The sequence below is a fragment of the Podarcis filfolensis genome (genome assembly GCF_964270895.1).
Source record: "Podarcis filfolensis genome assembly, chromosome: 12".
Lineage (NCBI taxonomy): Eukaryota > Metazoa > Chordata > Lepidosauria > Squamata > Lacertidae > Podarcis > Podarcis filfolensis.
Genome location: NC_139614.1, coordinates 30,681,089 through 30,702,587, shown reverse-complemented (window position 1 = coordinate 30,702,587; position 21,499 = coordinate 30,681,089). Strand labels below are relative to the sequence as shown.

The window sequence follows — 21,499 nt, the reverse complement described above, 5'->3', positions numbered from 1 at the left end:
TTTATCTTAACTTTCAAAAAATGTTGATGTGCATTCATTTTTGCTTTAGTTCTTTTTTTAAAAAAAAGAGTATCACAAAAGCTCCCTTTTCCTTTTCGCAAGTTTGGAACCAAAGGCCCATTTATGACAGCAAAGGGAATTTTCAAAACTAAGTAAGTAAAATGTTCCTAGTAGTGCATTCCCTGTCCTCTTTTCTCTCTCTCTCTCTCTCTCTCTCTCTCTCTCTCTCTTTCTCTCTCTCTCATACACACACAACACCACACAACACCACACCACACAACACAACACAACACAACACAGTTCCAACTTGCAGAAATAGCGTCAGTCAATGATTTGGATCAAAACTTGCATTTATCTTGCAAGTGCCATCAACAATAAATCTATGGGATAGTATGAGAAAGTTTTAGAAATATTTAGCCATCCTTTTTTCTTGTATGATTCTTTTTCATCTCTGAGGTTAATGCAAATCTCTAACAAACACGTTTATCTGATTTAGAGAAACGTTTTTCTGACTGTTGTTTTTTATTGACATGTTAGGTAGGTAATGACACCATCGATTATAGCTCTTTTAAAGCCTAACTGCTGGGCTATGGAGTGAAATATATAAAAGGCTTGCATTTGGTTCAGCGTAGCTTCCTGGCTTTAACAAAGGAAAAGCTTGCCATGTTTGATTTATATCCTCAAATGGATGCAACAATGCAAGCGGCAGAGGAGAACAAATGCAACGCTTCCATATTTCAGCATTCATCAGTTATACATTTCTGTCAGACTTGGAGCTGTAACACGTAGAAGAAGAAAACAAGAATTCTTGGGGGGCCTATCCAAAATATTTGAAGATTGCTTCTAGTCTACCTGGTCTAGAATGATTATATATTTTAAATTAACTAAATATGCCTATTTTTACCCATCACTTTTTCTCAATAAGGAATAAAACCTATTAAAATTAACAGTCCAACCCTATGTATGATTACTCATACAGAAAACCTGGTAGTAAGCTCCCCTATGTGCAATGGGGCTTACTCCCAAGTAGCTGTATAGGACAGCAGCTTTAATTTCTGTTTGGTTACTGCGTAATTCTTCCTCTCCTTTTAAAGCACATCAAATATACATAGATAAAATCTGTCATTTAATACATATTGTTGCAGGTAGGTTGCTTCCCCTCCCTACACATTTTAATTACAAATGCTTTGTCAAAACACAAAGGCTTTTAGTGTTTTATGAAGAAATGAATATAGAATTAAAATCGCTTCATAATTATACAAACGTTTCTAATTTAAATGGTAAGAATTTGGGAGGGGGTAGGGCTGAAGAGATTAAAATACTTTGGATTAATTATTCCTGATAGACTCATATGCTCTTATAAACATTGTTTCCCTAACTACATTTACTTAGAAGTAAGTTTCATGTGATTTTCCAAAAAGCTTCTTAAGAACAGGTTGGGATGAAATCTCACAGAAATACATCCTGAGAGCGCTTAGTGAAAAAAATTATTTATTAAATTTTTATACTTTCCTTCAAAGGACCATGAGGTGGTTTACAACATAAAACACAAATGTCAATGTATTACATGATATACAATGTAAAAATCAAAACAGTTCTGTAAATACAAGTATAATAATAAGAAATAGATTACTGTTGTTGTTGATTTCTATACTGTCTTTCATCCTAGGATCACAGGATGGTTTGCAATAACATAGTAACAAACAAAACCAATAACCCCTCACCCACCCAGTTTGAAAGGCCATAGATTGTTTAATTAGCCAAAGGCCTGGGAGAAGAGAAATGTTTTTGCCTGGTGCCTAAAGATAGGAATGAAGGCATCAAGCGAGCTTCTCTGGGGAGAGCATTCCACAAATGGGGAGCCACTGCAGAAAATGCCTGTTTTTGTGTTGCTGCCCTCCAGGCCTTTTGTGGAGGAGGCACACGAAGGAGGGCCTCAGATAATGATCACAGGATCTGGGTCACTTCATATGGGGAGAGGCAGTCCTTGATGTATTGTGGTCCTGAGTCATTTTAAGCTTTATAGGTCAAAACCAGCACTTTGATTTAGGCCCAAAAACTCATTGGCAGCCAGTGCAGTTGTACAGTGGTACCTCAGGTTACAGATGCTTCAGGTTACCTAGGTTACAGACTCCGCTAACCCAGGAATAGTACCTCAGGTTAAGAACTTTGCTTCAGGATGAGAACAGAAATCGGGAGGCCCCATTAGCTAAAGTGGTACCTCAGGTTAAGAACGGACCTCCGGAACGAATTAAGTTTTTAACCCGAGGTACCACTGTATCAGGATCGGTGTGATATGCTTCAATAGTCTAGCCCCCGGTGAGCAACCTAGCCTCTGAATCCTGCACCAGCTGAAGTTTCTGAACCATCTTCAGAGGCAGTCCCACATATCACGTGTTGCAGTAATCTAACCCAGAGGTTACCAGAGCATACTCATAACAGCAACAGCAGAAACAGAAAAGAAAATCAGCAGTGTGTCTGAAATAAAAAGGCAGTACACACATACAGAACCTTCTCTCTATCCAAAGTAGTGGCCCACAACTGGGATATTTCCTTTCCTCTCCCAGTATCTCACCTCGGGAGATCTTCACTTCCCTGCCTTCCACCATCTCTCTCCCACATTCATGTGGGTTTGATTCTTGGCCACCAGTGGCATCCCAGAAGGGGAAACACCAGAGTCCTTGTGGTATCTTCTGCTCGAGGGAACTCCCACTGGTATTGGCCCCTCCAGCAGTGAATTGGAGATGGTGACCTTAGTAACCTTTGCTCCACAACTGTTCCAGGCTGCGGTTGAAATTCACACCACTCTTTCTCTAGTGTACGATGTCTATATTGAGCACTCTGATCACTGGAGCACATAGGAAACAATGGGTTTATTACATTTATTCATGGAATTTGAGGCGAGTGTCCACAGGAGCTCATAAGCAGTTCCATCCATTCAGGCTATGGATAGACCTGCTTTAGTGAAGTTGCTCCATCATGTGACCAGGGGTGGCCAACCTGTGGCCCTCCAGATCTCATTGCATTCCAACTCCCATCAACCCCAGCCTGTGGAGACTATGCCACTGCACTCCCAGCAACATCTGCAGAGCCTCAGGTTGCCCCCCTATGCTTTAGACTATGCCCTAGTCCCCCAAGAGAAGCTACATTGCAGTTATTCCCTTCATTTCTCCCCAAGAGTTTTCTGTGTGTTGCCTGCATAGTTTATCAGCAAATTAGTGCTCAGGACCAGACCAGCTTAGTTCTAGCAGGGTATAAAACACTTCCTCTGGGTAACAAGGGCTTAGCGTCTCTGCAAGAGATGCAAAGGAAAATGAATAGCAAAAGGATTTTGAATGTCATGGTTTTTCAGCCCATCTTCCTTTCGTTTCTGACCCCATCCTGTCTCGGCTAAACTAATTGCTCTAGGTCAGTAAAATGTTTACATGAAATCCCTTCAATCTCCTTTCAGCTTTCAGTTTATGCTCCATACCACATTTGAGCTCATTAATCCTTGCCACTCAGCTGAGTCATCCATCATCTTTTGATCTTCTGTTAGGCCACATTGAGAGAGAGAGAGAGAGAGAGAGAGGGAGAAAAAAAAAATAAAGCTGCAGTGGTTTTAGCATGTCCCAGAGCCAAACAAAGTTGTGTGTCACTTGCTGCCCCTTTATGTTTTGCCTGTCTTAAACCTCATCATTTCATTTTCTCTTCTGCTCCTCCCTTACTGCACCACGTGAGTGAACAACAATGGATATTTTATTTCATTGTCTTTCATGTGCAAAGCAGTGGCTTTGTCAACATCCACATGAGAATTCTGTCTTTGATAGGTTCCAACGGCGAGCGTGACCATCGAAGGAGCTTCTGCCCTCAATCGTGTCCGTTGGGGCCAAGCTGGGAAAGAAGTGGCCGTTGGGGACTCCGAAGGAAGGATCTGGATCTATGATGTTGGAGAGGTACTTGTCTTTCTTCATAGATGCTCTGCATTCTTGCCATTTTTCTTGCAGCTTTGTAAATAAACATTTCACACTGGAGTAAGAAACACTTACCCATTTCATTGGCACAATGTGTTGATTCAAGCTGAAATCCAACCACTTTCAAATCAGGGAGTTTTGCCATGGGTTTCAATTCATGGATACTTTAACCACACATTTAAATTTTATATATGACATTTTTAAAAAAAAGTCTATCCCACCCACTTTTATGAGTAATGAGTTGAATTTTGGCCACATGGTAATGTTAATCTTCTGTACTGATGGCTTCATTATTACAAAACTGGGTCAACTAACCTGTCTAATGCTAGTCTAGTTATTTATTTATTCAGATTTCTAAGGGTATGGAGTAGCCATGTTTAATGCAAAATACAGTAACAGCAAAGTTCATGATGCATATGGACACAATTGTGGCAATCCGGGGCTGGTTATGCATTGTTTTAATATACACTAAATGTGACTTGTAAAATGAGAAAATAAAAATAAAACTTAATCATCATAATAAAAAGAAAATGCATGCACAGTGGGTTTGTTAAAATTTATCTATACCCTGATCCATCTCCCACATGTATAACCCCAGCTGGATGGAGAATTAAGGATGCAAGCAAGTGTTGCATCTTTCAGGCTAATCGGCTGTTTGGAAGGCACAGCTGTATGGATTTTGTGCCTCCCTCACCAAGCAGCTGATCATCGTGATGTCGGCTTATTTAACAAGCTGTGTTGGGTCAGGCTCTCTGTAAGTTGTACCAAAATGCCAAGAGACAGACACCGAAAGCAAATTATGGTAAGGGCTGTTTCAAGTCATCTAAGATTCTAATTAGTTCTTTTATATATCGGGTGCTCTTTGATAAATGCATTCTTACCTATTCTGAGCCTTCAGAATAGGACTGACTAGAATTTAAATTCATTATATACATTGGGGCTTTGGAGGAAGTTGGTCAGCATCAGGACTGCGTAGAGTGGAAAAGGCAAATTTTTAACTCTCTGCTGGCCACAATCTCCCCTTTCTGCCCACAATAAACTCCCACTCCAAAGGGAAGTTCACACATTCGTTCAATTAATGTGCACTCTAATTTGTACCAACACTTTGAAAATAAGTTTCTCAAGTGTCTGGCAAGAAAGACCATGATAATATCTGCGGCCATCTCAACAAGGTACCTGTAGGTTGTTATTTTTTATCAGTAAATTAATTGGTTAATGCTGAAGTTACATTACTTTAAGTTTACTTTTACTTGTGCTGAAGATTTTTGATTCAGAGATGATGCTTTGTTTTGTTATGCTTTTGTTATCTTGACGATTGGTCCAATTTTAGACTGGTTAGTTTCATAGAATTGCTTAAAATGGGGCCTTGGGGTCAGGAACTATTGCATAGTATTGGTAGTGTGGTGGATTTGCAACTACATTGTGGGTAGATATCCGAGCACACCTGTGCACATATGACAGAACACGACCAAGGAATCGTATTTAAAAAATCTAGCATTTTATTTTCTTGTGTTAAAAAAATCTAACATTTTATTTTCTCTCTTGCCTTTTTTACTGTAAAGAAAGAAAGCACCATGCTAATAAATACATACTATTGTATTTACAGCTACTAGGATTTCAATTCTTAAAAAAGACTGTGAAAATTCACTGGTATAGGCAGGTTTCAGATGCTAAGGATTTCTTTCATAGCATTTGGTGCTTTCTGAACATTCAAGCATTTTCATGTATTGTTCTCTCAGCAACCCTTCATTACTATAACCCTGCAGGGAAGGTCAGCATCTGCCATTCCCAAATTGCTTATGAAAGCTGTGACTGGAAGGGAAGGGTTTCCCTAAGGCAGGCATGTCCAAAGTCCGCTTCGGGGGCCTAATCCGGCCCGCCGGTTGGTTTAATCTGCGGCAGTTTAAACCTCAACAACTGAAATCCTAAAAAAAGGTCAACAACTTTGGACGGCCCTCACGGCCCTTCACTTCATCAAATCTGGCCCTCTTTGGAAAAAGGTTGGACACCACTGCTAAGGTCACCTACTAGAGTTCATTGCAGGGACAAGATTTGTCCCAAGCCGTGCTTTTTTTCAAGAAAAATAGGTGCCAGAACTCACCACAAAGTTGTTACAGTAAGTCACTGGGCAACTCAGGGTAGCTCTGAACAGTTGCCGGTTTGACAACAGCTGCATTCACTGCCCACAAAAGTACTAAAAGCTACAACAAGCTGTTTCCCAAGCACAATTCAAAGTGTTGGTGTTGACCTTTAAAGCCCTAAACGACCTCGGCCCAGTACACCTGAAGGAGCGTCTCCACCCCAATTATTCTGCCCGGACACTGAGGTCCAGCTCCAAGGGCCTTCTGGCGGTTCCCTCACTGCGAGAAGCAAAACTACAGGGAACCAGGTAGAGGGCCTTCTCGGTAGTGGTGCCCACCCTGTGGAACGCCCTCCCTTCAGATGTCAGAGATAAACAACTACCTGGCATTTAGAAGACACCTGAAGGCAGCCCTGTTCAGGGAAGTTTTTAATGTGTGACATTTTGATGTATTTTCAAACTTTGTTGGAAGCTGCCCAGAGTGGCTGGGGAAACCCAGCCAGATGGGCGGGGTACAAATAAATTGTTGTTGTTGTTTGGGGTTGCCCCTGGTTCTGGGGCAGGTCAAAGAAGTGTGCCCCCACCTCCCTCGTTCCCTTGGCTAGGGCAGCTCAAAAGGGCCCTCGCACACACATACACATGTGCAATGGTAGAGGCCTAGCTGGAAGCTCAAAGCCCACCGCCGACTTCTAGCTTCTGGGAGATCTGAGTCACCACCCTGTTAGAGGCAGCTCTGCAGCTTATTTTAGTTTTTGTTAGTATTTTAGTACTTTAAATGTTTTTGTTTTCAAAACAAGCCCACCGCCACGACATAGGAGATGGATTGAAGAAAAGGAGATATGAATTGGCCCCACCCCATAGCTTGACCCGTTGTAGCTGGGAGCTGCGTGGAGTCATAGATCTAAACAAAAAAGTGTAGATTTGAACATGCTTGGCAGCTTCCGTTTTGACTTGGGCTTCTGTTTTGGGCTTCTCGGAAGTATGTAGAGTCGAGAAGCAGGTGAAGGGAGCGCCAGCCTGTCACAGTGCCCACCTGAGAGGTACTGGAACTGTGCTCCGGCATTCTCCGGCTGAAAAAACCCGACTGGTCCTAAGGCTTCCTGGCTTACAGCTCACTATCTTAGCTTACTGTGTTGCACCGGCTCTCAGGGGCATCTTTCATCTTGTCAACTTTCATGTAGACAAGAGAATGAATCAGTCCATGATACAGTTGTCTAAACGAGCACATGGGGTATTGATACAAAAAAATCTGAAATGGTGGGCTAGAAAGGAACAGTGGAAGCCTATAGGGGTGAAGAGTAGATGTAATGGAAATTAGCAGGCTGGATATAGTGTGTTGCAAGGCTGTTCTGAACTGCCCCCCCCCCCAATACTAAAATCTGACTAAATTGATGTCAGTATGGTGTGTGCTTGATGGAATGTGCCTCTTTGTTGCTGAATGCAGCACAAAACGTAGCGTCTGCATTACAATTCCTGGAACAGTCGAGGGGTGACTCGCGGAGCAATCAGCTTTTATAGACGGAATTTGTTTTTTGTCATTATCTGTGATAGGATACTGGGATCTCCATCTCCCCACAGTAGGGAAACATTATGTAGCACATACAGATTTAGCTTTAACTCACACAAAGTGATTTTTATGGCCCATAGCAAAATTACTTGCGCATGACTCACATTTTTGGCTGGCTTGTGCTTTTGCGGGAGTCGCTCTTGCTCGCAAATGACTGCAGAAACATCTTGCTGTATCGTTACCATAATTGCTAAACTGTCTAAAGTCATTACACTCAAATTTCTGCTGCGGCACTGGCAGGACAGCATGTTTTATTTATTTATTATAGTGTGTGTGTGTGTGTGTGTGTGTGTGTGTGTGTGTGTGTGTGTGTTCTGTTTCTGAGTGATTTGACAGACGCTAGAAATACCTGCGTTGACAATATAGTCTGTTCTCGCCTATTGTCTGTAGTCTAGACAGGCTGTAAATATGTCTCTTTGACATATCATACAGCAAGATATTTGGAGTATTTTGTTCATCTCTTCCAGATTAGCCATCCATTTCTTGGCTTCCCTCCACCCCCACATCAGAAGCAGAATGGACAATGATCCCAATCTAAAAAAACCAAAGAGGTAGTCCGTCAGGTGATTTAGAATTGCCTATATCATAGATTGAGCTTAATATATCCTTCTTGGAGTAGGTGATTTGTGGAATGAATTCTGCTGAGAGGCAGTCCACACATTCTCCTTTCACTAGGGAAACCCAGAACCATTTATGTTGGATCCCTGTTTCCCTTTCCTTCAGTCTCAGCTATTCCATCTCTCCTTTGTGGATTGGATATATTTTCTGGTTGCATATCTACAAGCTGACCTGGAGGAGATGGAGAACCACATCTCCTGGATTGCTGGCAACTGCAACCTAAGTACCTCTTTTCCAAGATGGGTGAGGGCTGAGAGATGAACAGGTGGCAACAGAAACAAAGGTGTTTGTCAACTTGTTGCTTAGCGGGGTTGGGGTGCAGAACGAATGCCTCATTCATTTCTTGTGGAACCCTACATATGTGCCCTAATGACATAATTCAAATGCATACTTGTTAGAAGAGAATGCACATTCTATGCAAACCAAGTTCATTAATTTACTCTTGCATGCTTTGGGAGTCTGAATTTTTCTTCTTTATCCCTTTTCTGATTTATTTATTTTAATGTGCATATGTATGAATACGTAACTGCATGCTTAAAGCTTAGGAATTTCTGACCTGTCTTGGATAGTGTAACCAACCAATTCTATTTCAAACTAACCATACTGTGTCGTTTTGCCCAATATGAGAACGGCCATTAAATTGTTGTTTATTTGAAGAAGGCAGAAGCAGTAGCCACAATTTCATCTTGGCTTGTTTGGACGAATTATAGTTTAAAACTCTTCAGAGTTTGTTGAGATTCAGAGAAAATGACAAACTGTGACGAGTTGAAAATGGCAGTGGGTGCTTCCGGTCTCCTCATGGCCATGCCAGCAGAAGAGACTGAAGGAAGGGAGTACATGGACCCATGCTGCATACACGTAACGCTGGTTTAGCCACAAGTGAGTAATCGTCCAAACATTGATGCTTCTGTTTCCCCATTATCCACAATATAATTGCCCACAGTATGGAACATTGAAGAGGAACAAGTAAAAGGGTCTTATAGATAGCATCCTCCATGAGATCACCTCCCAGGCCATGAAGAATTGCTGACTGGTTTGTGCCCTGGCCAAAATTGGATGGCGCCATTTGCATAAGGTTACTCAGCACCTCCACAAGTGGCAGCTTTGCTTCCTTTGATTTCCACGAGGGTCAGGGTTTGACCTTCTTTATTCCATCCTATCTATTAAATGGATGTCAACATTCATTTTATGACACCACAAACAGAAAAGACACGGGCAAATTGTACAGCCTAAGACTAGTAAGTTTAAAATAACATTAATATTTTCATTTTCTGATAGGTTTTTTAACAGCATCTACATTTTTTAGCTGTTTGATTTCAGCACCATCTCTGAAAATAACTGAACACATTTATTTTCACAGCTAGGGGTCTATTTTCTCTCTGACGCTTGTACATTCTGCCCATTAGAATGAATGTGAGTTATATACACATGTTCGAGGGACAACAATATATATATATTGTACACACACACAGACACACATGTTCACATGTATGATAAGGTGAAAGAGCAGGTTATTGATTATTTGACAAAATAGAAATGAATTATCCCCATTATTTTTAAGTGTATCCAGTTGAACAAGAATATATCCAAGAAAAATCCATTTGAAATATTTTCTTTTCTGCATCTGTAGATCACCTATGTTATTTGGAGCATTATATAAAGCAGCACCCCAAAACTTGCCACCTACTGTTGTCATGATATGTCATAAGTAGTAAAAATGAGTGTTAAGCTATTCACCTCTGAGCACAGAGATATTCACATGCCTTGATGATTTAATAGCCAGATTCAGCTGTAAGAGAGTACTTAATTCAACTCTAAATGCTTCTGTGATGGCCCACAGAGGTTACTCTTGTTCATATTATCCAGCAATGATGGACATAATTTCCTAGGAACCTCCCTGGAGCCAGCCCCAATGTAATGAATTGAAGCTAGCCAAGCGGTTGGGTGGTTATCTGCACACAGGCATTTAACTGAAGCTTCTGTAGAAGTTCTTAGTAATCTGTGGCAATAGCCTGACGAGACACTGAATATATATACAGTGGTACCTCGGGTTAAGTACTTAATTCGTTCCGGAGGTCCGTTCTTAACCTGAAACTGTTCTTAACCTGAAGCACCACTTTAGCTAATGGGCCTCCTGCTGCTGCCACGCCGCCGGAGCACGATTTCTGTTCTCATCCTGGAGCAAAGTTCTTAACCCGAGGTACTATTTCTGGGTTAGCAGAATCTGTAACCTGAAGCGTATGTAACCCGAGGTACCACTGTGTCTCTCTCTGCTTGTGTATATATGTGTGTGTGTGTGTGTGTGTGTGTGTGTATATATATATATAAGTATATATGTATCAGCATACTTAGGAATTGTGTTAGAAAATGTGGGCCATGATCCTAATTGCATGTACCTGGGAGTAGTCAAAATTCAATAGGGCTGACCTCAAAGTAGACATGGTTAGGATTGTGTTGTCTTTTAGTAATGTTACTCAGAGACAATTCACAATTGGGTGTTACATTGCAGAGAATTAGAGCACTACAAATGTATACTACCGTATAACTGGCATGGTCTCTTACGAAGAATCTTGGGAAATAACTAGCACTCCTTCAAATTAAGAGTAGTGCCACTCATATCTAAAATATACTTTAGTTTCAGTGTCTCCAGCCACTTGCTTCACTCTCCATAGACATGTTGGTATAAAGGTACCAACAAATGCTCCCTCTGTGTAATGCTCTAGAGAGGTGTAGTGATGCCATTTGCACTTCTGGGAGTTCACCCAGCATCTCTATTAATGCGAGAAAAATACAACTTTATACATAACTGTTGCCTGCCAGGAATGTACTGCATTTCAAGGGTTGCCAATATTTGGGGGCTCATTGTCCCATTTGGAAATTGGAAAACATTTGTGGGTACCACCACAAAATGACTATAGTAAGGCCATGGCTTGCCACAAAATGGCTGCCACAACAAAGGACAAGTAACCTGCCTAAAAAAACTGAGTGCAAGGCAGAGTTGGGTTCTGAGCCCCAGAATACAAAGCCACTCATTTGCTTACGCAATTTTCAAAGAATGTATTACATTTGTGACAAAGCCCCTCCTTCTTCTTTGTACATGTTCGTTGTATGTAGACTTCGTTTGATTTTTTTAAAAATAAGAAATATATAGAGCTCTCCTGTCACCATTGCAGGATCACTCAGTAATTGATTCTCCCCACCTCGGCTTGTGTAATGATCACTTGGGAAACAGCGTGTTGATCAGTTTTGCTCCCAAATGTTGGCATTTAGGAGAGAAATAGTGACTGATGTATCCAGTGTGCCTTTTTTTTAAAGGGTGGCTTAAAAAGAGCTCCTTAATGAAAAAAATGCCCAGGTTTGAAAAATCAGTCAGTTTAATTACTGTGTTTTATGAAGGCCATCACCCATTGCTGATTACTAGAGTGATAAAATCTTTGGCTTTGGTAGCCTCAGTAGGGGGTAAGCCGGTGTAAGTAGAGGCAAAGCCCAGTAATTATCACCCTAAATCCTTGTGTTTCTCATTACGATATTCCTTAATTTGTGTTACCATACAGTCTTTGAGGTCTTTAATGTACATATTGGTTCATACACCAACAGGAATAAAAGCTGTGTCTTCAGCTACACTCTTAATCTAAAATGAAATATGTGCACTTAAAGTGGTTTAACTTGCTTCCTGCCCATTCTGGAGATGTGTGTGATAGATTGTGATATGTGTATATATTAAGGCCTGCTACTGCAGCGGGAGGGCCCGACGGAGCCTGTTGCAGCCGCAGCAGACCCTCCCCTGGGCCTTTTGGGGGGTGGCCGGGGCTCCTCCCAGCAGCCCACTGGGGCTTGCTGCAGCTGCGACCATCTGTCAGGGGGGCAGCGGGAGGACCCCATGGAGCCACTTGGCTGTGGAATATTGAGGGCTTTTTTGTGGGTATGGTAGTAGTGATGTATGGAAGTGAGAGCAGGACCATAAAGAAGGCTAATCACCGAAGAATTGATGCTTTTGAATTATGGTGCTGGAGGAGACTCTTGAGAGTCCCATGGACTGCAAGAAGATCAAACCTATCCATTCTTAAGGAAATCAGCCCTGAGTGCTCACTGGAAGGACAGATCCTGAAGCTGAGGCTCCAGTACTTTGGCCACCTCATGAGAAGAGAAGACTCCCTGGAAAAGACCTTGATGTTGGGAAAGATGGAAGGCACAAGGAGAAGGGGACGACAGAGGACGAGATGGTTGGACAGTGTTCTCGAAGCTACAAACATGAGTTTGACCAAACTGCAGGAGGCAGTGGAAGAGAGGAGTGCCTGGCGTGCTCTGGTCCTTGGGGTCACGAAGAGTTGGACACGACTAAACAACAACGCGCACCCAGGGCACCGAAAAGACGGCACCCCTGCCTGCTGCCTCAGGTAAGGCGGATGATTTTGCCTCGTCGTGAGCATTGAAATAAGATTCAACAGCCAGTCCAGTCAACACTTGAACCTGGAATGGAGAGGAGACACCGCCTTGTCCTTTTCCTCAGGAAGCAAAATGTCTTAGGCTGACCCTGAGTCAGGCAAACCAATAAAAGGCAACAACAGCTACTCGCTGCTCACCTGCCCTTTCTCTCTTGCCTGCACCAACAGGAAGGGGCAGCCTCTTGTTCCTCTGCCTTCAATTCTCTGGGCGAGTGAGCAGCATGAACAGCAGTGGTAACAGCAAAGGGGGGGGGAATGAGCTGCTGCCACAAATAAAGCCTTTATTCAGAGTTATCCAATAAAATATTGTTAGTATTATTATTAACGAATAATAATAATACTTACCATTTAGTTAATTGTAGATTGGTAGGGATGGTTGTTTGCAAGAATCATTTTACTGTTTTTAGAATTTGTATTTATTTGCATTTTGTCTTGTACACCCTTTTGGTGGTCGGTGAAGCAGTTTATAAATTTGCTAAATAAATAAATGTACAGTGGTACCTCGGGTTACATATGCTTCAGGTTACATACGCTTCAGGTTACAGACTCCGCTAACTCAGAAATAGTGGTCGCTTCAGGATGAGAACAGAAATTGTGCTCCGGCGGCGCTGCAGCAGCGGGAGGCCCCATTAGCTAAAGTGGTGCTTCAGGTTAAGTACAGTTTCAGGTTAAGAACGGACCTCTGGAACGAATTAAGTACTTAACCAGAGCCTAGGACTTGCCGATCAGAAAGTCGGAAGTTCGAATCCCCGCGATGGGGTGAGCTCCCGTTGCTCGGTCCCAGCTCCTGCCAACCTAGCAGTTCGAAAGCACCTCAAAGTGCAAGTAGATAAATAGGTACTGCTCCGGCAGGAAGGTAAACAGCATTTCCGTGCACTGCTCTGGTTCGTCAGAAGCTGTTTAGTCATGCTGGCCACATGACCTGGAAGCTGTATGCCGGCTCCCTCGGCCAATAAAGCGAGATGAGCGCCACAAACCCAGAGTCGGCCACAACTAGACCTAATGGTCAGGGGTCCCTTTACCTTTACCACTGTATATGTTGCTTAATGCCAAACATAGTCTTCTAAGCCATTTGCAAAGTCACGCAACATTAAAATATCAACAACCATTATTAAAAGAGGCAACAGGAGAATCCCGTTAAAATGACGCCAATTAATATGGGAGGTGAGCGTTTTGTGCAAGCCAGTGGAATGCCAGTACAGATGAGGCCTTTCAGCAAGGAGACCCCACTCCATAACATTGGGGCTGCTACCAGTGTGGGGAGGGGGAGATAACGACTGCCTCTGTGTCACCTTAAGGCAGTAATCATGAGGCCACTGAAACCAGGTTCCATTTGTTATCTTAACTGGGCAGTGAAGAGAAAATTGGTATTTCTAACCTGATCCATAGTAATTTAGGGATTTTTATGTTAAGTTACAAGAGCTTAAAACTGGCTGGGTATGAAATGGGTGCTGCTTGTTACCCAGGCCATGAAATTCTACATCAAACAAATGAAATACTGTGAAAATCCCTGAAACGAGAAGTAATTGACTAGAAATATTATTTTATAGAATTAAAAAAAATAAGCAAAATCAAAAAGTTTAAGGAAAAAATTTGAAAAATCTAGAGCCTTATTCCCTTTCTTTGAATTTGGTCATTTAAGGTTTATGATTTCTCTATTTCCTTCTGAGGAAACTGAATAGTTCAGTGAAACGAGGTTTGTAGCCGGCATCCCGTTAAGGCTTTGTTCAATTCTAGGTTTTTCTAATTTTTTCCTTAAACTTTTTGATTTTGGTTATTTAGTTTAATTCTATAAGATGATATTTCTAGTCAATTACTTCTCATTTCAGGGATTTTCACGGTATTTCATTTGTTTTGTGTAATTTCTCAGTTCCGCGACTGTCTTTTTTCTACTGATGAAATTCTACATCAGCTGCATGCTCTGCAACAGCTATAAGGGAAACAACACATTGCAGTCATCTAAACATGAGAACAGGCACCCCCCAGTCCATTGAGTGATCTGCAGTATCTGTCTATAAGGAAGCGGGACGACATGTTGAACTGGTCTGTAGCCTAGGTGTGGTTGTAGAGGAGCCTTCTAGCACAGCACCCTGGTTCATAAACAGATGTTCTCCCGGGGCAGTGGGGGTCAGGAGGGAGAAGCTGTACTGAATTTCCTAATATTGTACAACATCTTAATGTGGAAGAAGGAAAATGCACTTTTAAAAGTAATATAGCATCATTAACATTGTGTAGCATCTTAATAAGGAACCATGAAATAGTGTATTTAAAATAACAAATTTAGCCAGGATGAGGAGGGAAGTAAACTTATTTCCCAAGAACATTTTCTTGTTTTTTTCTATATACACACAGTAAGATCAGCTTGACTAGGAAATTGTTACAGCTATTTCCCTGCGCTACAGGGAATTGAGTGAAAAAAATGTTCAGTGCCAATATGGGTTAAAGCGATATCACATTAATGTAATGGTGTTCTTGTTTGTGAAATTCAGCTGAACAGGCATGCTCTCCTCCTTGCTAGTGCCAGCATATGTTTTCTGGAGGAATATCTTCTAAAACAAGAATTCGTTTGTATAATTAATCATCTTTATGATTCTTCTGTGGTTTGAGCCTGTCACTTTCAATAGCAACCTTGGTTGTGAGGGAGGACTTAATTATGGTGTTAAAATGCTTTTTCCTTAATGGTTGGTGAAGTTGTGTGTTGTATAAATGTATGGCGCAATGGAATGTATGTCTTGATAAGGAGCCGGTTAGCCTAAAATTGCAGCACATTACGGAAGAGTTCAGGACATTAATTTGCTCCGTAGAAAAGCGGAAACGACATATTTGAACTATAATTTTATGGTATTTGCAGGCGCTTTGGCTGTGATCCAGCAGACCGCAAGTACACAGGTTTGGTGGCTTTTAAAAAAGCAAAAGATCCATACATTCCTCATGCCAGCCAGGCAGTTCCTTGCCTTTCCGTAGCAGACAGCCAGAGCCTGTGACGCTTGCAACCTTTCGGAAAACAGCTCTTGAGAATTATTAATTTTCAGAGGCAGCCACCTGCTTTAAAAAATAAAAAAGAGGTACCTCGTGTTAGGCATTTATTTGTATGTCTTTTTGGAATTTGTATTCTACCCCGTAGAAAGTGTCTCAGGACAGCTTAAAATAAATAATAATAAAATCAGTGTCAATATAAAAGGAAGCATACATTCATAACTAAATTGATACACAGAAGAGGTGTCACAGAAAGCAAGTTAACTAATTTCTCACTGGAAGCATCCCAGATAAAAATTTTCAATTAATTTGTACCCCACCTCAAATCCCTCCAAATCAGTATCTCTTTAATTTATTCAATTTCAGTTAATTCTCCAACTGATCCTGCTCCACATCAATCCAGTTCTCTTCAGTTAACCACATTTATTACAGATCTTAAACATATGTGTTGCCCCAAATTAATATCCTACCAGGAACCTGGGTCATCTCCCAGATCAGTTTCCCCTTCTAGTCATTTCCCACCCAGAAGCACTTAGTGTAGTTCAAGATTTGTGGCTTGGCCCCCTTGGGAAAGAGCCACAGCTCAGTGGTAGAGCATCTGCTTTGCATGCAGAAGGTTGCAGGTTCAATCCCCGGCGTCTCCTGGTAATACTGGAAATGTCCTATTTCTGAAACCCTGGAGAGCTGCTGTCAGTCAGTGTAGATAATACTGAGCTATATGGACCAATGGTCTGATTTGGTATAAGGCAACATCCTGTGTTCAGCCCTAGCAACATCTCTTCTGTCAGCTGAGATTTACACCTCTGACAAAGTGGATTCCAGTCTGCGGGTGTGTATACTATAATACATTTGTGAATGTTTAAGGTGTCACAAGGCATTTTGTTATTTTTGCTGGAGCCCAACTAGCCCTTAAACAGAACCACTGCCAGTTTAGTACAGTATGCAGAATGGACTGTAAGTGTTAAGATTTTTCTTGGAGTTCTTTTCTCAATGCAGTAAGATATAGAAAGCTAAAGTAAATTTTAAAAAGAACCTGAAAATTGCCACAAAAAGTACAAGTAGAATACTGTACAAAGTCCTCACTTAAAGGTTGTTCTTAGCCCTTGCCACCCACAGAAGGTAATAGGCCTCCCCTTGGGATTTTTCCTTTCTGCTCTGAGCCAAATAGGCAGAATGAACCATTATTGGATTTCCCGAGGCCGGTGAAGCTTTGGAGTCGGCAAGGGTGCCTGGACTTTCTTTGGTTCAAAAAGTTTGTGGGGAGGGTTGGATTGGAGTGAGACGCAGAACCATCAAGCTCAAGCCAACAATGAAGATGGTGCTGTGGAAAATGAGGGGGAAATGTTAGTGCAGTTCTTTAAACGGTAGGCAGTTTGGCCAACTTGCTAATTTGCTTAACATTATCTAAGCAGGGGGGATGTGGGTGGCGCTGTGGGTTAAACCACAGAGCCTAGGACTTGCTAATCAGAAGGTCGGTGGTTCGAATCCCCGCGACGGGGTGAGCTCCTGTTGCTCGGTCCCAGCTCCTGCCAACATAGCAGTTAGAAAGCACATCAAAGTGCAAGTAGATAAATAGGTACCGCTCTGGCGGGAAGGTAAATGGCTTTTCTGTGCGCTGCTCTGGTTCGCCAGAAGCGGCTTAGTCATGCTGGCCACGTGACCCGGAAGCTGTACGCCGGCTCCATCGGCCAATAAAACAAGATGAGCGCCGCAACCCCAGAGTCGGCCATGACTGGACCTAATGGTCATGGGTCCCCTATAACTTTACCTATCTAAGCAGGAACTTGTGGACCTCCAGAGGTTGCTCTCCATCCCTCCCAGAGATGATGGGACATGCAATGTACTGAGAACTGGAAGGTCACATGTTCCCAATCCTTATCTCTTAAGGCTTAGCCAAACTTTTCAATTTCGAGGATTTCGTCTGAGGTGCGCCTGAACTTTTAGCTCTGTGTGTGTTTCGCCAGTGGAAAAAATCTGGTGCGTGTGCCTGTAGGGATCCTGCGGTTTCTTATCTTTGCTGCTGCAACTCCCGTGATCTGTAACGGCCGCCCCTGAACAGTGCAAAGAGACACAGTTCGCAGCAGAGGTTAATCAAGATGAAAACCCACAAATGAACTTTATGGGGAGGGGGGGGGTATGTACAGTTCCTGCGATACCTGCTGTGTGTTGAGCGGAGACAGTCTTTAGCCCGTCTGTGGTATCCCACCCCTTCAGTTAAGCACACCAGTATATACACAGAGCTGATTAAAATCATCTGCATGCAGTTTTCTGGCTTCAACCTCTCGCCGGTGGTTTCATCCATTGTTAGCAATGATGCTCGGCTCTCTGAAGAGTTAAGCACAGTGGTACTCCAGCTATGTGAACAGGGTGCTTTCGGTTACTTTGGTGGCCTTCCTCCCCCCCCCCCTTTCAGATTACCTCCCACTTTGTTTCCAGCCATGTGTGTGGCATTGGGAGTTGCCTGGAAAAATACAGACTTTTTCAGACTATATATAAAGAAAAATAATGAAGGAGTTTTGATACTACCGCAGGATCAAAGCCAGAAAAGGTGTGTGCTTATATATATATATATATATATATATATATATATATATATATGCGCGCACGAGCAGACCCCATAGGGAGAAAGAAAGCTATATGGATTTCTAATATGGAATTTTTTTCCTTACTGGGTTTGTCTTCTGTGTAAGATTTGGGAAGGAGTGTTGCAGTTACGACTGTTTTCATGCAATGTTTCATCCTTTTGTAAATTTTAATTATCTATTTTTAATACGTCTGTGCCTATACTTCTTTTTCTTTTGTCTTGATTTGAGTATCTGTCTGGTTTTCTTTCTATAACACTATAAATGAATCCATGCAGGAAAGCTTTGCTGGGTTGGAACCAGACTGACGGAGTTACGCTGTAGCCCCCTTGAGAGCCAGTGTGTTGATAGTGGTTAGAGTCTCGGACTAGGACCTGGGAGACGGGGGTTCAAATCCCTACTCGGCAATGAAGCTCACTTAGGTGACCTTGGGCCGTTCACTGCCTAACCTACCTCACAGGGTTGTTGGGATCAAACAAGGACGGGAAGAACCAAGTATGCCATCTTGAGTTCCTTGGGGGGAAATATTGGGATATAAATGCAAGAAATAAATAAATGGGGCAAGTTACTCATAGGGACGCGGGTGGCGCTGTGGGTTAAACCATAGAGCCTAGGACTTGCCGATCAGAAGGTCGGCAGTTCGAATCCCTGTGACGGGGTGAGCTCCCATTGCTCGGTCCCTGCTCTTCCAACCTAGCAGTTTAAAAGCATGTCAAAGTGCAAGTAGATAAATAGGTACCGCTCCAGCGGGAAGGTAAACGGCGTTTCCGTGCGCTGCTCTGGTTCACCAGAAGCGGCTTAGTCATGCTGGCCACATGACCCGGAAGCTGTACACCGGCTCCCTCGGCCAATAAAGCGAGATGAGCGCCGCAACCCCAGAGCCGGTCACATCTGGACCTAATGGTCAGGGGTCCTTTTACCTTTACCTTACTCATGCCCAGTGGTGCAATGGAGGGGGAATGTCGGTGAGAGCAGCTCTAGGTCTTCTCTAGGTAGGAGTGATTTTGCCATTTGCCAGAGTTCAGGGTGATTGACAAACTCTTTTTGCTCTGGGGAAGTGAATAGGGTGATCGCCAGGCTTTCAGGTTAGGAGTTAAGAGTCTGCCAGAATATTACACCCGCATGGCTGCTTGTTTGCTACCAGGCTGAATTCAGGTTGCTGCTTTAATGGCTTGGGACCAGTTTACTGAATGGGTTTACTTAATTCAGTTTATTCGATCTGCAGCACTTGTACAAGTGCCATGCAACGCCTGCTCTTTACTTGTAAGGAGTCATTCCTTTAGAGCAGGCATAGGCAAACTGCGACCCTCCAGATGTTTTGGAACTACAATACCCATCATCCCTAGCTAACAGGACCAGTGGTCAGGGATGATGGGAATTGTAGTCTCAAAACATCTGGAGGGCCAGAGTTTGCCTATGCCTGCTTTAGAGTGACAGCACCTGAAATTTGGAACTCCCTGTCTATTGACATTAGGCTGGCAATATCATTGTCCTCTTTTAGATGCTTACTGAAAGCTGTTCTGTTTACCGCAGGCCTGTCCAAACATGATTTGGTTGTAACTGGTCTTAAATTAGTTGTAGATGTACAATCCTACAATTCTATGATTCTGTTGTTTTAAGATATTTATAACAATTTTAAATGTTTTAAATACAGTGGTACCTCGGGTTAAGTACTTAATTCGTTCTGGAGGTCCGTACTTAACCTGAAACTGTTCTTAACCTGAAGCCCCACTTTAGCTAATGGGGCCTCCCGCTGCTGCTGCGCTGCCGGAGCACAATTTCTGTTCTCATCCTGAAACAAAGTTCTTAACCCGAGGTAATATTTCTGGGTTAGCAGAGTCTGTAACCTGAAGCATATGTAACCTGAAGCGTATGTAACCTGAGGTACCACTGTATATATTTATTTTATTTTTAATTACAGCTGTCTCTGCTGCCCTGGTAGGAAGAATGGGCTATAAATCAGTCAATCAATCAATCAATTAAAATAACTTAAAGCAGCAGCCAGACTGAGATACGTTTATTAAGACACCTTAGTGTTCAACGTAACAGTTTCCTGTTTTCCCTAAAATCCCAAACATGCTACTGAGGAAGGAAGAAACTTTAAGCATTTAACTTAAATCGTTTGGTCATTCACTTATGTATGTGTTATAAATCGAGTATTTGACAGTATCATTCTAGAATCCAGTTCCTGCTTACCCTGTTGTCTAGTTCCTTGCATGACTGAATCGTGAAGAAATCTTTACGTGCAAAACTGTTTGCAACAAATCTCATTCCATATCAAATGCATTTCTTATGGTTTGTGTGCAGACAACTTCAGGATGGCAAAAGCTGTGCTTGGAGTAAACAGTTAATGCACTCCTGAGATAGGGTTTTTCTGTTCTTTCCTAAAATGCTTCTGTTAAATTGAAAGATTATAAGGATGCTGATAAACCACACTTGGTCTTTATTTTGAAGCCTCATCTTAGTCATTATAACCATTTGCCTGGCTGATGCTATTGGAGGAACCAAGCTAAAATTAACCCAAACTCTTTTTTTTTTTTGCAGTCCTTAATTAGCCAGCTTTACAAAATCTTTTTAACTAGCTCTCTTGAAGCCAAACATAATTTAGAATGGAATATATAAAAATGAGAACCCTGAGATGGAAATTTTAGTGAATCTGCATTACAGGCTTCAGATAAATAAAAAAGAAGAAATGTGTGTGTGTGTGTGTGTGTGTGTATCTGTCCAAATATATATTTGAATAGGAAACATAAAATCCAAATGGCACCTCTCTGACATTCATTTTTGTAAAATGATGTGCAAGGATATGGATGGATGTTGAAGGTGGTACAGTGGTACCCAACCCTAGTGATTTGTCTCCTGAAGCGACTGTGGCAGCAGGCACACTATACCTTTAAAAGAGTACCCCAAGCTACATACTTGCTCCAAGAGCAGGCTGCCTCCCATAGGGAACCATCCACTAACAGTGTCTCTGTCTTATCTGGATTGAGCTTCAGTTTGTTGGCTCTCATCCAGTCCATTATCGAGGCAAGACACTGGTCCAGCACGTTCACTGCCTCACCTACAGATGTAAAGGAGAGAGAGAGCTGAGTGTCATCAGCATATTCCTGACAATGTACTCCCAAATTCTATAGACGATCCCACTTGGTGGTTCCATGCAGAAGTTAAAAACTGCATGGGATAAAAATGGAACCAGAAGGAACCCCATGTTAAAGGCTCCATGGGGCGGAGGAGTGCTCTCCAAGCATCCCCCTCTCGAAATGACCATCCAAGCAGGT

General features: G+C 42.3%; 1 protein-coding gene across 11 annotated transcripts in view; it reads left to right on the top strand.

Annotated features, from left to right (window-relative positions):
- Positions 1-21,499, top strand: part of DYNC1I1 (dynein cytoplasmic 1 intermediate chain 1) — a 228,848-nt gene that overhangs the window by 198,673 nt on the left and 8,676 nt on the right. For all 11 annotated transcript variants that reach the window (XM_083578649.1, XM_083578648.1, XM_083578641.1 and 8 more), the window contains one exon: positions 3,810-3,935. In XM_083578649.1, the coding sequence (XP_083434775.1) occupies positions 3,810-3,935 (126 nt within the window). The remainder of the gene's footprint in view (positions 1-3,809; positions 3,936-21,499) is intronic.